The sequence below is a fragment of the Nematolebias whitei genome, chromosome 16 (genome assembly GCF_014905685.2).
Source record: "Nematolebias whitei isolate Nwh7 chromosome 16, NemWhi1, whole genome shotgun sequence".
NCBI classification, from domain to species: Eukaryota; Metazoa; Chordata; class Actinopteri; order Cyprinodontiformes; family Rivulidae; genus Nematolebias; species Nematolebias whitei.
This window is the reverse complement of record NC_056513.1, coordinates 26,983,097-26,998,585: the sequence shown is the minus strand read 5'-3', so window position 1 is coordinate 26,998,585 and position 15,489 is coordinate 26,983,097. Positions and strand designations below refer to the sequence as shown.

The following is a 15,489-nucleotide window of genomic DNA, read 5'->3' as shown; positions in this document are numbered from 1 at the left end:
TAGTCACCTGTGATGCTGTCTCACTTGTGGAGGCTTGTTCCAGGTTCCTAGCTGCAGTGTGGGATCCTCTGCACTCCTGTGCATGAAGGACAGACTTTTTAAGTTCAAAGTTTTTGTCTATCTATTGTGCTGTAAGACTTAGTCATACTAAAGGGGCTAACACGACGTCCAAATGTATGTGGTAAAACTCACCCAATGCGTCGTGCTATCGGCTATTAGCTTCTCAACGACGTCGGAAATGACGGCTTGTAACTCTGGTAATGTTTTGTTGAAAAAATATCTCAGACTGGGGGCGATGTAACGAGGCTCAACGTAGTCTATAAATCTTTGGAATCTGACATCCTTACCAACAAAAAATAAAACTTCCACACCGACGACATTTTGAATTTTCCCCTCCGCCATGAGATCAGATAGATACACGTGACGTCATCACGTTGTGCTGCTACTGCAGGCAAAAACAGCACCTTTTATATCAGCAAATGGAATGGCCAATGTCCGATATTGAACTTTAATGCTAATATCAGCCGATACCGATACCATGCCAATAATATTGTGCTTCCCTAATATGTATGTATATATATATATATATATATATATATATATGTATGTGTGTGTATAAACAGAATGTCATGATCTCAGCTCCCTTCCTTGTCTGCTCTTTGCCACCTGTAAGCACTCTTGGCCACACCCACTTCTCAGCTCTGCACGGAGAACAGCTGATCAGCTGCAGCAGAAAGTTTCTCCTGCAGTATGGGCTGCACAAAGGTGTAGGAGAAAGGTTTTCTGCAGCTCTGGGCTATGCAAATGTGCAGCAGGGTGTTAAATAATTTAAAATAATTTATTTTAAATAAAAATTTCATGCTAATCATGCGGATCATCCATCAAACTGCAATAGAGCGAGTCCGCGATAAACGAACTGCGAAGTAGCCAGGGACTACTGTACAGTGATTTTTTTTTCTTCACAGTGATAATCCTGATTAGGGATTCATGAGTCTAACAGCTTCAGGGTAGAAGCTGTTCCTCAGTCTAGTGGTTCTACACTTAATGCTCCTCAACATCCTGCCTGAGGGGAGTGGGGCAAAAAGTATGTTTGCTGGGTGAGTGGGGTCCTTCATGATGCAGTTGGCCCTCTTCCTGCAGCTGGAGGTGTAAATAAATAAATAAATACAGAAATAAACTATAAATAAATAAATACTTAAATAAATACTGTCTAAAATAGTAAAATATTTCAGAATAGCTTTTAGCTCATCAGTGCAGTCAGTATTACACTATAGTTTTCTAAAATGATGCTGTGAAGAGTTATCTACAGCATGTGAGATATTAACTATTAAAAACGTATCCAAATACTGTACTTCAAAAGATCTGAACTATTGCTTTAATGAACAGACTAATATTTACATGCATTATTAGATATTATATTTGATAAAAGATATTATAGTTGTGTATCGTGGAAATTAAGAAGAATTGCAACATTGTTTTCTCTGCATGCACCTTAGAGGTTGGGCAGACATTCTTACAGATGTATGACCAGGAATTGTGTTTTTGTTAAAAAGTGTTGCTTTACAATTTGTATGGTCACAATCTCAGAAAATATGAGCAGAATAATGCACATATTTCCCTCATACAGATATGCTCTGAACATGTCAAAAAATAAAGTTGTACAAAAACACAATCAGAGATATCTACTTTACAATATTTTGTTTGGTGAATTATTCATGTCAGTTTAGTAGCTGCATGCTATAATCTCTCTGTGTGTGTGTGTGGGTGTGTGTGTGTGTGTGTGTGTGTCTGCCAACGCCCCTGCTGAAGGGCAAACAGTAAGACCTTGGTCAGCACGATGCAGGTCTTGTGAGACGTTCTGGTGTTGGCAGATCAATAACCATTCCTCATGCAGCCTTGCTGTCCTAACTCCTCCTCACCTCCTGGCTTGACTTTGAGCTTTTTATAGTAACAAGACCCCAATCAATGAGCCAAACTTACTATCACGCTGCACTCCCATCACCCTCCCACTCTGCTTGTGTCAGCTCCTTTTTCCTGGAAGACTTTTAGCAATTTTGGTTTCTTTTGTTGTTCTGTAACATCTTGAATAAAATAAAATAAAACAAGTAATGCTTCCTGCTGGGCAGCATGGTGGCGCAACTGGTAGAGCTGCTGCCTCTCAGTGAGAAGGTCCCTGGTTCAAACCCCGGTCCAGGGGCCCTTCTGGGTGGAGTTTGCATGTTCTCTCCGTGCATGCGTGGGTTTTCTCCGGGTGCTCCGGTTTCCTCCCACAGACCAAAAACATGCATGTTAGGCTGATTGGTAACTCTAAATTGTCCCTAGGTGTGAGTGAGAGAGTGAATGATTGTTTGTCTCGTTTGTCTCTATGTGGCCCTGTGATGGACTTGCGACCCGTCCAGGGTGTACCCTGCCCCTCGCACAGTGATTGCTGGACATGGGCACCAGCGACCCCCGTGACCCAAAATGGAACAAACGGGTAAAGAAAATGGATGGATGGATGGATGGATGCTTCCTGCTGTCACAAATATTCTGCAACACAAGAAAGCAGAGTTCATTTTCTAATGCAGGTCCAAGATGATAGTAAATTGAGCTGTTTAATTTTCTGTTTAAAGCTTTTGTTTTAGCTCTTTTTTTTTAAGCTCACTATGACATCTCCTTGACCAAAGACACTTTAAATGGGAGTGTGCTGCCATTTGTTTAATTTGGTGTCAGAAATAAGTTTAAACAGGCTTATTAGAAGAACACAGCAACTTTATATGGCGGTCACACCCACATCAACCTCCACAGCATCAAATAAACTTGTGTTTCATACAAGACCTCCTTTTCTTTTTTACGTGTTTACTTGATTACAACCTTTAAAATTATCTCAAGTAATATGAGAACAGAAGGTAATAAACTTTCTGTTGTAAGACACAGTTTGTATTCAGTATTGGACAAATCTGTTCACCACTACATCCAGTTTACCTCGTTGGCAGTGGTTTCGGAGTTAGTTTAAACTGGTATGTATTCGATTCAGCATTTTTGCTTTCGGTTACCACTTTACAATACGGCTCCCCTTATCGATGGCTAATAAATAGTTTATAGATGCGTTACTGATTCCTCTATAAACACGTTATATATAATTAATAACGGCTTATTATGCATTAATTAAGAGTGACAGAGACAAAACTGAGAAGTTTCTTGCCAAATAGTGAGCCACATCTGTTCACCTATATATTTCATCTAGAGTTGTTATATTAAACATTTCAGACTAAGTTACTACCTTGTGCACAATACATATTTGTGAACCTCATTTTTTTAGGATATAATATTAGTTGTAGGTATTTATAATACAGTGATAAAGTACAATATTATATGCTAAAGAAATAGGTATACAAATGATTATTGTGCTAACAAGGTTTTAACTTAGTCTGAAATGTTTAATATAACAACTCTAGATTAAATTTATAGGTGAACAGATCTGGTTCACTATTTGGCAATAAACTGGTCAGTTTAGTCTCTGTCACCCTTAATTAATGCATAATAAGCTGTTATTGATTTATAAAGTGTTTATAGAGAATTAATAATGTGTCTATAAACTATTTTTAGCCATCTATAAGGGGAGCCTTATTATAAAGTGGTACCTTGTTTTGCTTTTAACTGTCCAATTTTTTTAGAAGACATTTTTAGCAGTTTATTATGTGATTGCATTGTAGGATAGCTCGTTCAAAATCTTTATAAAATAAATAAAATCATGTCACACATTACCATGAACAGTAAGCTCCACAGTTTCTGTGATGGTAGTGTTAGTAAATCAGTGTTCCCTGTTTTTGCTTTTGCGTCCAGCAACAGAGGGGACTTGAACACAATAACCTCCTGTCCCTCATTTCCTTTAGCTCCGGTGCTGATTAGCTGTAAGTGACAGCCCTCTCCCATGTTATTGTTAAAGTATTAATGTCTTGAATCCCTGTGGAGGGCAATTACTCAGCTCAAATATTCATCTAGAGATGGTTATCGCTCCGTTGCTCATTGTTAAAGGTTGGAGATATGTTACAGTGTAGATGCAGAGATGGAGAAAACGTTGCTGGATGTACAAGAGGCAAAGATTTGCTTTGTTTGATGTTATGTGTGATATTTACACACACACACACACACACACACACAAATACATGCAAGCTATAATCTCATGTTATGTTGTTTATTTGTCATATGGTCAACGCAGGGTCAACAGTGCAATGAAAAGATCGGGATGAGAAGAACCGATACTACTTTCTAAAAACAAATAAACAAAAAATACTAAAGCATGCAATAAGTGTACAAAAATAGTACCAAAAAGTAAAAAGAAATATAATATTTACAAGGTCCAAAAGAAATATAGGAAATGATCACATGGTAGAATATAACGGTGCGAGTAGGATGAATTTGAATGAATAAGTATTTTACAGGTAGTAATATAATCTTAAATGCACATGATATCTAATGCACATAACAAACTACACAAGTTGTGTGACAGGTTATTGCACAGGTCGTGAGTAGCATTGAGATTAATTGAATTATGATGGTAAGGTAGTGACATACATGACACAGCCACATAATGCAGCAGCAATAAACATATTAGTTGTCACAGATGTGTCTTGGTGCAATGTTATTGCCAGTTGTTCAGTGTTATTTGTCAAGAGTTCAGTAATCTGACAGCTTGTGGATAATAACTGTCCTTTAGTCTTTTTGTACATGATGGCAGACTCCTGTATCGTCTGCCTGAGGGTAGATGGAAGAGTCCTTGTGCTGGGTGGGTGTGGTCCTTAATGATGCTGCCTGCTTTACGCAGACATCGGCAGTGGTAGATGTCCTGGATGGTGTGGAGACTGCTACCAGTGATGTCCTCTGCTGTTTGCACCACCCTCTGTAGAGCTTTCTGACTGGTGCAGTTCCTGCACTGTGATGCAGCCTGTCAGCAGGCTCTTAATGGTGCACCTATAGAAGTAGGTGAGGATGCTGGTGTTCATACCAAACGTCTAGTCTTCTTGGGAAGTAGAGTCTTTGTCTGGCTTTCTTGACCACAGTGTCGTATGTAATGTCCAGGACAGATCCTCAGTAAAGTAAATAAAGTGCTATGTGATGTCATCGTTGTATGTTCCCATACAATGGCAAAATTGGTTCTCGGCATTTAACCCATCGTACCTGGGATACACCCAGGTAGAGCAGTAATGTGAACGCCGAGAAACTTGAAGCTGCTGACCTGCTCCACCACAGTCTTGCATGCGTGTGACCTCTGAGAATGAAAATTAATTCAGGAACAGATGTAATGTCAACAAGTTTGTGTTAAAAATGACTACTGCAGAAAAGAGTTAGATTTCATACTTTCTGAACTACAATTTCTTCTTCTTCAATGAAATATATTTTGCTATAGAGAGGAGTAGGCTCTAGGTAACATTTTGGTTCTTATTATTGACGAGCAATTGTGCATACTTGTTTACTCAATGTTGAAGTAACAGAAAATTGGTGAAAAGGTACTTACTACTTACAGTGGTGCTTTAAAATAGGTGAACCCTTTATAATTTTATATAGTCCTGCATAAATATGAACTAAAACATCATCAGATTTTCACACAAGTCCTAAACATAGATAAAGAGTCAGAGTCAGAGTCAGAGATTCTTTATTGTCATTTGCACCTCATGTGGTACATGTGGTGGAGCGAAATTATGTACACAGGGTCCCAGTTACATCCAACAATAAAATGTATAAGAAAAACAGTAATAACGTCTAAGATATGAACTAAGAAAAACATCAACTAAATATACACTAAGCACTCATAACATAAAACATTGAACATCAGCACAAACATGAACATGAGTCTGTGTGAGCAGATGTGCACACACGAACACATCAAGAGAACCCAGTTAAACAAATAAGATAAAAATATTATACTTATTCATTTATTTATTGAGAAAAATGATCCAATATTACATATTTGTGAGTGGCAAAAGTATGTGAACCTTTGCTTTTGGTATCTGGTGTGATAAATAAATGACCAAGTATACTAATGGTGTCTCATTTGTTTAACTGGGTTCTCTTTATCTACTTTTAGGACTTTTGTGAAAATCTGTTGATGTTTATGTCATATTTATGCAGAAATATAGAAAATTATAAAGGGTTCACAAACTTCCATGCACCACTATATTAGTTTAGTTACACAGATGACAGCCAGCCCAATATAGGTCAGTTTTGTAATTTAAGCTCCCGTGGGGTTTTCTGGTAGATTCATCAAAATGAGTGTGTTCACTGAGTGTGGACCACATACAAGAATTGCATTAAATCAATATTATTTTTTTCAAATAATTTGCAATGAATCCCTTTAAATTTATAATAGCGGATGAATGTTTATTTCAGATGTTTGTTTTTCTATGCTGGAATCACTCAAAACAAAATAATTTTAGGTTATTAACCTGTGGAAGGGTTTGGTCTTATCTAAAGATGGATAACTGATGGAGGTAGATTGAAGGTGGACACAGCAAATAAACAAACAGAGTAACTTGTGCTGTTGCAGTCTTCTGAAGCTGGGCTTTCATTAATAAATGGTTTATAGGAGTATTATATATGACTTGTTGGATCATGTGTCAAAAGTGATCTCAATTGTACATTAACCATATCATTAATCAAATGAAACTCTTGGAACAAGAAACTGAAATGATCAAAGTGACATGTTGAAGTGTCAATTTTTTAGTTTCCCTACACTGCATCATATTTTTGCATTGATAACAAAAGCAAGCAATATTTTAGATTTTTAGATTATTTTTCTTTGAATTTAGGTACCAGTAGCCTTTTGTTAGTAACATTTTTCATGTAATAACAAAGCTGTTGCTGCTCTCTAAACTACATATTTGTGTGAAATAGTGAATGACTGCATTTACAATTGCTATGCAGTTTATTCTTCAATTCAGTTTATTTATATACCGCCATGTTGCATCAGAAGTTGTCTCAGAGCACAGAACAGAAACATTCATAGCAAATTAGTAAAGTTATCTATCTAAGGAAGCTGCAGACTCATTGAATCTTCACTTCATCACAGTCTCCCATCCTGAGCAAGCACATCGGCAATAGTGGAAAGGAAAAACTCATTGGAACGGGAAAAAAACCTCCAGCAGAACCAGGCTCAGGATGAGCAGCCATCTGCTTTGACCAGCTGGGATTTGAGAGACAGGAAGGAGAACCAAACGAACGCAGAATGACAGGTCCAGGTGTACTTTATTTTGGAAGAAAGACAAAAACCACATTAATGCTAGAAACATTATGAATTATGAACATTATGGTTTGAAACTTTGACTGTTAGTTCAGATAGAAGGTTCTTGTTGCGAAAAGAATCAACGAGAGGATCGATTGTATTCTTGATGGTTAAAAAAAACATGTAGGGAGGGTGTCGTTGGGACTATAATTTTATGCCAAAGACTAAAATCACTGTCGAACCACTGTAAGGCCACTGTACTGTATGGCTCCGTCTGTGTGGAGGGGGAGGGAAGCTTTTCTGAGCTCCAGCTGAGTGACTGAAACTTTGACAACACTGCTGTTTTGTGAGACTGTTGCTGTCGATGAAATAAAAAATAAAAAAAACTAACTAAATTAAAAAAAATAATGATCTGAATAACTTTGCTTGGTTAATAATTGGTTGAAAAGCTAAACCTTGGTTATTAAAGTAAAAAAAAACAAAAAAAAACAACACATACTAAAAACCAATAATTCTCAGACAGGTCACATTCTAGAAACTAAAAAAAGAAGAAAAAAAACTAGCTAAATGCACCAAGTGGCAAAGTAAAAGAAACATGACAGTAGCTTGAAGGTAAAAGTAGCAAAGCATGAGCTAAAACCAGCAAAAGTTAATTTAAAAGCTAAAAGTAGCAAAATGACAGCTAAAAGCTAAAAAGCACCAAAAGACTGGTGAAAAAGTAAACATAACAAAAGGCTAGCCTAATGCATTAAAATGCTAGTTAAAAGCTAAAAAGCAACAAAAAGCTGACTAAAAAGGAAAAGTAGCAAAAGACTGACTTATTGCATTAAAAGGCTAGCTAAAGCTAAAAGTAGCAAAAGGCAACATAAATCCAAAAAAGTTCAATCTGGTCCTCTGGACATTCAAAAAAACAAAAAACAAAACAAAGCAAAAAAAATCTAGAAACGTTTCGTCTCTCATCCAAGAGACTTCCTCAGTCTGAGGTGCTGTTTTCAGCTCAGTCTCTTAAATAGCACCTTCACAGAGTGGATCAACCAGTTTGCTGCTGACAACCAAAACCAGCTGATCACATGCTCAAGAAGGACCATCAGCCTAACAATGGGTCATTAGCACACTGATGGCTGTTTACTATTCACAGAGGGCTGAGTGATACTAGCAATCACAGCATTGTAAGAGGGGGACAGTTGAACCCGGAGGCCTCCACCCCTGTTTAATGATGGACTATTTCTTTTCACAAAGATGGCCTCCTTTACTCCTCTCTCAAACCATCGTTCCTCTCTGTCCAGGATGTGAACATCTTCATCCCTGAAAGAGTGACCGCTGGCCTGGAGATGAGTGTAGACCGCAGAGTCCTGGCCTGATGATGTTGATCTTCTGTGCTGGGCCATCCTTTTGGCCAGTGGCTGTTTAGTTTTAGTTTAGCAACATAAATGTTTAAATTTGCACAAGAAGACTAAAATATATCTCCAAGATAATAAAACTGAAGAGATTTTAAAGCACTATGTTTCACTGAATATTTGTAAATAAAGTTCAATATTTTGAAAAGTATAAAAGTTATAAAAAAAACTAAAAGTTATAGCACCATGGAAAATGTTAGTTGGTCAGTCTGGATCAAAACATCCCAATTTGAGCCTGAACAATCCTCTTAGGTTTAACTTTATTTAATTAAATCAACTATGTTCTTGTTTCTCCATTGAAACCCTCACACTGGCAGCTACATGCAGGTTTTAGGAGGGATTAGACTGAACACAAGTGGTGTTAACTTACTGCTGGCCACCCAGTAGGCTCTGATAAACCAGTGTATTGTTTAACAACCATCAAAGTATTTTCCAAAACTTTGTGTCTTTTATCAAATGCTGCAGGGATTCTACTATTTCCCATTGATGTTTCACAGGTTTAAGGTCAATACTATTGGAATTTTTATTGTAATAATGATTTTTATTCCATGAAAAAGATGGTGATGACTGCTCTTGATATTAAGTAGTGATTGTTGGAATGATTTGACAATAATAGTTTATTTATTTTTATTTTTTAGCTGTTTTTTGGGGCGACATTGCTTTAGATGAGGAGGACTTGCGAATGTTCCACATCGACAGAACGATAGACCTTACAAAACACACAAACCTGCATCAACACTCCCCACAAGGACACAGTTCGGGTAAGTGGACAGAAAGAAACTCAGTAATACTTTACTTTTGTTAAGTTATATTTTTTTCCTTACATTTTCTCAGTAGCTTTTGTAGAGCATCCTGATGCATGCTCAATAACTAATAATTTTAGACTTTTGTAGAGCAGTTTCAGCAGGAGGTATGTTTCAAGTGGATATCAGCATTTGTAATGTTTTGTTTTAAATGTAATCTCTTTTTGTATCAGGTGGCATGGGAGAACATGAAACAGTAAAGAGAGGATCATTGGACCTCCTGCTGGAAAGAATACGCAGGTTTGGCTTTGGTAAGCAATCTGAAATGTATTCCATGTTTAGATGTTTTTGTTTAAACAGCTGTACTAATGACTTTGTATGTCTGAGTTCACTGATTTTATTGTAATTATCTAAAAAAATTATTCCGGTAGACTTTTTATAGTCTTGATCTTCTTTGACTGGAGAAGCGAGTCCGATTGTTGGTCACACCTCAGATCCAGGAGGAACAATGTGGGTTATGTCTTGGCCGTGGAACACTGGACCAGCTCTTTACCCTCACTAGGGTTCTCAAGGGGTCATGGGAGTTTGCCCATCCAGTCTACATGCGTTTTTTTGGACTTGGATAAGGCTTTCAACCGTGTTCCTCGAGGTACACTGTGGGGGGTGCTTCGTGAGTATGGGATTGGGGGCCTGCTGTTACGGGCTATTCAGTCCCTATACAAGCAGTGCAAGAGTTTGGTTCACATTGCCAGCAGTAAGTCTGACCACTTCAGTGTGGGAGTTGGACTCCACCAGGGCTGCCTGTTGTCGCCGATTCTGTTCATAACTTTTATGGACAGAATTTCTCGGTGCAGTCAGGGGGCAGAGGGTTTCCAGTTTAATGGCCTCAGGATTCCATCTCTGCTCTTTGCAGATGACGTGGTCCTGTTGGCATCATTTTACCGTGATCTTCAGCTCTCACTGGAGCGGTTCGCAGCCAAGAGTGAAGCAGCTGGGATGAGAATCAGCACCTCCAAATCTGAGACCACGGTCCTCAGTCAGAAAAGGGTGAATTGCTCTCTTCAGGTCAAGAGTGAAGTTCCGCCTCAAGTGGACGAGTTCAAATATCTTGAGGTTTTGTTCACAAGTGAAGGGAGATCTGTGTGAGACAGATGGATTGGTATGGCATCTGCAGTATTGTGGACTTTGTGCTGGTCCGTTGTAGTGAAGGGGGAGCTGAGCTGTAAGACAATGCTGTTTACTGGTCGGTCTGCATACCCTCACCTATGGCCATGAGCTCTGGGTAGTGACCAAAAGAATGAGATCACAGATACATGCGGTTGAAATAAGTTTCCTCTGCAGGGTAGCTGGACTCTCCCTTAGAGATAGGGTAAGAATTTCAGTTATCCATGGGAGACTCGGAGTAGAACCGCTGCTCCTCCACATTGAGAGGAGCCAGTCGAGGTGGTTTGGGCATCTGTTAAGGATGCTCCCTGGGTGTCTCCCTAGGGAGGTGCTTCGAGCATGTCTGAAGGGGAGGAGACCCCAGGGAAGACCCAGAAGATGTTGGGGAGACTACGTCTCTCGGTTGGCCTGGGAATGCCTTGGGGTCCCCCCCAGAAGAGTTGGAAGAGGTGGCTATGGAAAGAGATGTCTGGCCCTTCCAGCTTAAGCTGCTGCCCCTGTGACCCGACTTCAGAACAAGTGGAAGATAACGGATGGATGGATGATGGATGGATCTTCTTTTATGCTCATGTTTAGGATTTTGAGCAGGGTTTTGGTTCCTAAAATGGTTAAATGTAATAACAAATGGCCTTGTCCAACAATATATGGGAATATTTATGAGCTGATACAGTCTGCAGTTCATCTTTATTTGATTTTATCTGAATTTGCGAGTGTTTGTTTCTTTTTCTCTCATTTTTTTCTTAGACTTTGTCCCCAAGAATGAAAGCAAAGGAGCGACCAGTTCAAAGAGCCAAACCGGGAAAGCTGGTAAGGCTGTGAAGAGTCGTGTTCCTCGAGCAGCCACATCCCGGTTTGAAAGAATCTGGCCTGGGGGAGTCATTCCCTACGTCATCGGAGGAAACTTTACTGGTAAGCAACTCCACAGGATCACTTCCCTTCACCACTCTGCAGTCAGATATATGCCAAGTGTGATTGTGTAAAGGTAGGATGTGAGAAATGTGTGTGTGTTTCAGGTAGTCAGAGGGCCATGTTCAAGCAGGCCATGCGTCACTGGGAGAAACAAACTTGTGTAACTTTCATCGAAAAGACAGATGAAGAAAGCTACATTGTCTTCACCTACAGACCCTGCGGGTGAGTGTGGAAGATTTCTTTGTATATCTTGGAGTGTTGTGATTATGTGTGTGTGTGCCTAGAATTCACCAGTGACCTTGTCACAGTGAGAGACGATACGGTCACTCAACAATGGCTTTGCTTTCCTTCCTGTCCTGCTCCTGTTTCCCCGTCCCACCAATCACGCTGCTCAGTTTAAGTGTTTGTATGTTCGTGCCGTTCTTTTGTTCGCACTCCGCAGAGGAGCATTGTTCTGTCAAGTGGCAGCACGGTGGGGTCAAAGTGTATTTGTACAGCGGTGACACTTCACTCGCTGGTTGATACAAGCCGTAAAGCTTTAGAAGGACCAAGATCAGGACATTTGAGTTTATTGCTTTATGCCAAGACTGTGCAGATGGTTAAAAAAAAAAGGACAACCAGTTTTGTACCGTTGGAGCTGATGAAGTTGTAGAGTTGCAGTGATAACATGACCAAGATTCTTTTGCAGCAAAAACACTTTTCTACTTCAGGTTATGATTATAGTTGTTATTTAATGTAATAATTAGAATTACACTATTGGTGAGTTTCTGAGGACTGAAAATGGTGCGTGGTTTTGAGGCGTCACAGTCAAAGTTGTGGGTGAATGACTCTCAGCTACTACCACATCACATTTCAGCTCAATATCTGTAAAACCAACAAAGTTATAGCTATTTCCATGTGTTTAAGTTCAGTTGGCTGTAGAAACCATCTTGAATGAGGTCAACTGAAAGTTTATCAGTTGTAGATGTTCATCTAATGGTTACATTCTAGATCAGGGGTGTCAAACTCACTTACAAAAGGGGGCCAAAATTAAAACCCTTTTCAAACTAAGGGCCAGTTTCAGAATTTACATTAACTCAAGTCAAGATACTCAACATCTTTTTGTGTTCGCAGGTTCCTCAAAAAAAGTTTGATTGGCCTCATTTGACGTTCTCTGTTGCGCTTTGACATCATAATCAAAGATTACTGAAAAAATTCAAGTGAAAAAAGTATTTTACATTTAACATATCATCTTGGGGGCCAGATAAGATGCAAACGAGGGCCACATTTGGCCCCCGGGCCTCAAGTTTGACACGTGTTCTAGATGTTTTATTAAATATTTATCCAATAGATTATGAGGTAATTTAGTAATGCACAGATACACACACACACACACAGACAAGGGCAAAAACACTATTGCCCTTTCATCTTAAGCAGAGGGTAATAATATATTATTGATACAAATGTAATGTACCATATTTTTCGGACTATAAGGCGCACCGGATTTTGACAGATTTTTACCACATAAAATCGGTTTGAGGTCAGTAAGCACAACCAGAATTAATACATAAGGCGCACTGATGATTTTTGAGAAAATTAAAGGATTTTAAGTGCGCCTTATAGTCCAAAAAATACAATAATTGTCACCCTTTATTGAAATGAAGAAGAACTCACTCTTTAAAGTAGTAAACAATGAGACACCACTACACAAACTCAGTACATTTTGTGTATTTGTAAACAATCTGACATATTTTAACACATTTATCACAAATTCCTGGTGTGAAACAAACTATACTCCCCACTACCCAGTGGAAAAGATTTTTGAATTAAGTACGAGATCACCATGCATCAAGCTGTTTTTATTTATTTATTTTTTTCGAAGATGGTCAGGAAAATGTGCAACATTTAAATGAGGAATGATCCAAACAACTATAATGTGTAATACAGTAACTTCTTCTGTTCTCTTTGATTTTCCCATGTTTGCTTGGATGCATCTCTGTGGCTTTTAACTGTACACATTCCCTCTAAGCATTACTTAATGACAAATGGGTCAATATTAATGTGACACTTAAGCTTCTAACAAGTTGGGTTTTGTCAAAAAGTTATGAAACACATCGTACACAGCTCCTTGAATGAAATTTAATTCTAACCAGCTTGATAAGCTCATCTGAACAGGGTCGAAGCCAAAGTGGACTGCTGCCATCTTTAAGCAGCTAGAATCTCTCTCTCTTTTTAATTTACCTTTTTAGATAGTAGATGCTGCTACCGTTTGCACTCGCAAAAATAAATAAATAAATAAAAAGGAAAAAAGAGTTCCTATTAAATAATCATGTAATAAGAAAAAAAAAATTGAGACATTAAGGTTTTTATAAAAATATGCTGGTTATTAATGATGCCAGTTGTGTGTCCAGTCTGGCATATGTTGAATATGCAGTGTGTGAAATGAAACTTTTGTTAGAGTGTAAAAATACAGGAATTTATGAACAACATGTATGTTTGTTAGTGTAGTGTGTACAATGTGATGTTGGTGTGCAGGAAAAGCACACTGCTTCACTGACTCCTGATCCTCACCGTGCAATCAGCTCACTGGATAACTTTAATCAGATTTGTTAGCCTGGCACCAAAGTCTCCAGTAACCAGAAAAGCAAATTAATTTTTGTGTGTGTGTGTTTGTCTTTGTCTGTGTTCAGTAAAAAAAAAAAAGAAAAAAGAACGGTCACAGCTTTTTTATAATGTGTTATAAAAGTGCATGAATATCAGCATTGATGTAAATAATACTAGCTCTGTAGCAGCATAGTGCAGGAGATGCTGGAAAGACTGTGTGTGCATGTGGACATGCGTGCACGTGTGTGTGCGTGCGCTTGTTCATTGATGAAAAGACATGTACACAAACTGTTAAAGCTGTAGTAAATATCTTGTGCTTATCTCCCTGTTACGAACGTCCTTTTTTAGGTGTTGTTCCTATGTCGGTCGTCGTGGCAACGGACCCCAGGCCATCTCTATAGGAAAGAACTGTGACAAGTTTGGCATTGTAGTTCATGAACTGGGCCACGTTATAGGCTTCTGGCATGAACACACACGACCTGACCGTGATGATCATGTGACCATAATCCGGGATAACATCCAGCCAGGTGAAACTCATTACCCAGGAGCCACCTGGGTCTCAGACTCTGTGTGTGTGTGGGAATTCTCACTCATTTATAGGTTTCAGTGAGTGTGAAATGATTGTGAAGTCACTTTTACTGTTTCTTTGTCCAACTGTCACTTTTCCTTAATTGTAACTCTGTAATGCCATGCAGCCTGACAGGTGTTACATGAAGTCACCCAGCAGTGTGTGAAAGACGAGTCTGATTTATTTAGAACATATCGATTTCAACAAAAAAAATCTACATTCTACATTTACCTTTTTGATTTGTGTCCCTAAATGTATGCATGTTCAGAGTAAATGATTTTAAACACCATTTCTGTTTGCTGAGATTGTGAAGAGTTGAAGCTTGGAAACAGGTTAAATTGTCACAGTCTGTAGAAGCAATGCTAAATCTGAGTCTTTGTGTGACGTTCAGGCCAGGAGTACAACTTCCTGAAGATGGAGCCAGGAGAAGTGAACTCCCTCGGGGAGCCGTATGATTTTGACAGCATCATGCACTACGCCAGAAACACCTTCTCACGGTAACAGCACTAACGTTCTGTCTTTTTAAATGTTTAGAAAAAAAATCACTATTTGCTTGGATTGCTGATGTTAGAGCCATCACATAATTCTGCTGCCCATTTTGTCACTTAATTTGAAAATAATTGTGAAAATGTCTGTCAGTCTATTTTCTTCCACAGTATAAAGTGTGTTTATTCTTTTAGTTTATTACTGTTAATTTGTGCTTAAACTTTACTCAACCCCATTTTTCAAAGTTATAACACATTGTGTGGGTGATGTCTCAACATTTTTTGTTACATATTTTACAATCTAACAATTTCTTCATACTTTGTGCTATTTTAACCATGCATACCTTTATGAACTGTTTCTCCCTAAATTGTAAACAAAGGTAATTTATTGAATCTATCTATCTATCTATCTATCTATCTATCTATCTATCTATCTATC

General features: G+C 38.5%; 1 protein-coding gene across 1 annotated transcript in view; it reads left to right on the top strand.

The window, feature by feature from the left end:
• The window catches only part of tll1 (tolloid-like 1), a 102,196-nt gene that overhangs the window by 22,647 nt on the left and 64,060 nt on the right, over positions 1 to 15,489 (top strand). Inside the window, exons 2-7 of the mRNA XM_037689838.1 lie at positions 9,237 to 9,359; positions 9,575 to 9,652; positions 11,250 to 11,414; positions 11,519 to 11,636; positions 14,346 to 14,524; positions 14,957 to 15,062. Coding sequence (XP_037545766.1) covers positions 9,237 to 9,359; positions 9,575 to 9,652; positions 11,250 to 11,414; positions 11,519 to 11,636; positions 14,346 to 14,524; positions 14,957 to 15,062 — 769 coding nt within the window. The remainder of the gene's footprint in view (positions 1 to 9,236; positions 9,360 to 9,574; positions 9,653 to 11,249; positions 11,415 to 11,518; positions 11,637 to 14,345; positions 14,525 to 14,956; positions 15,063 to 15,489) is intronic.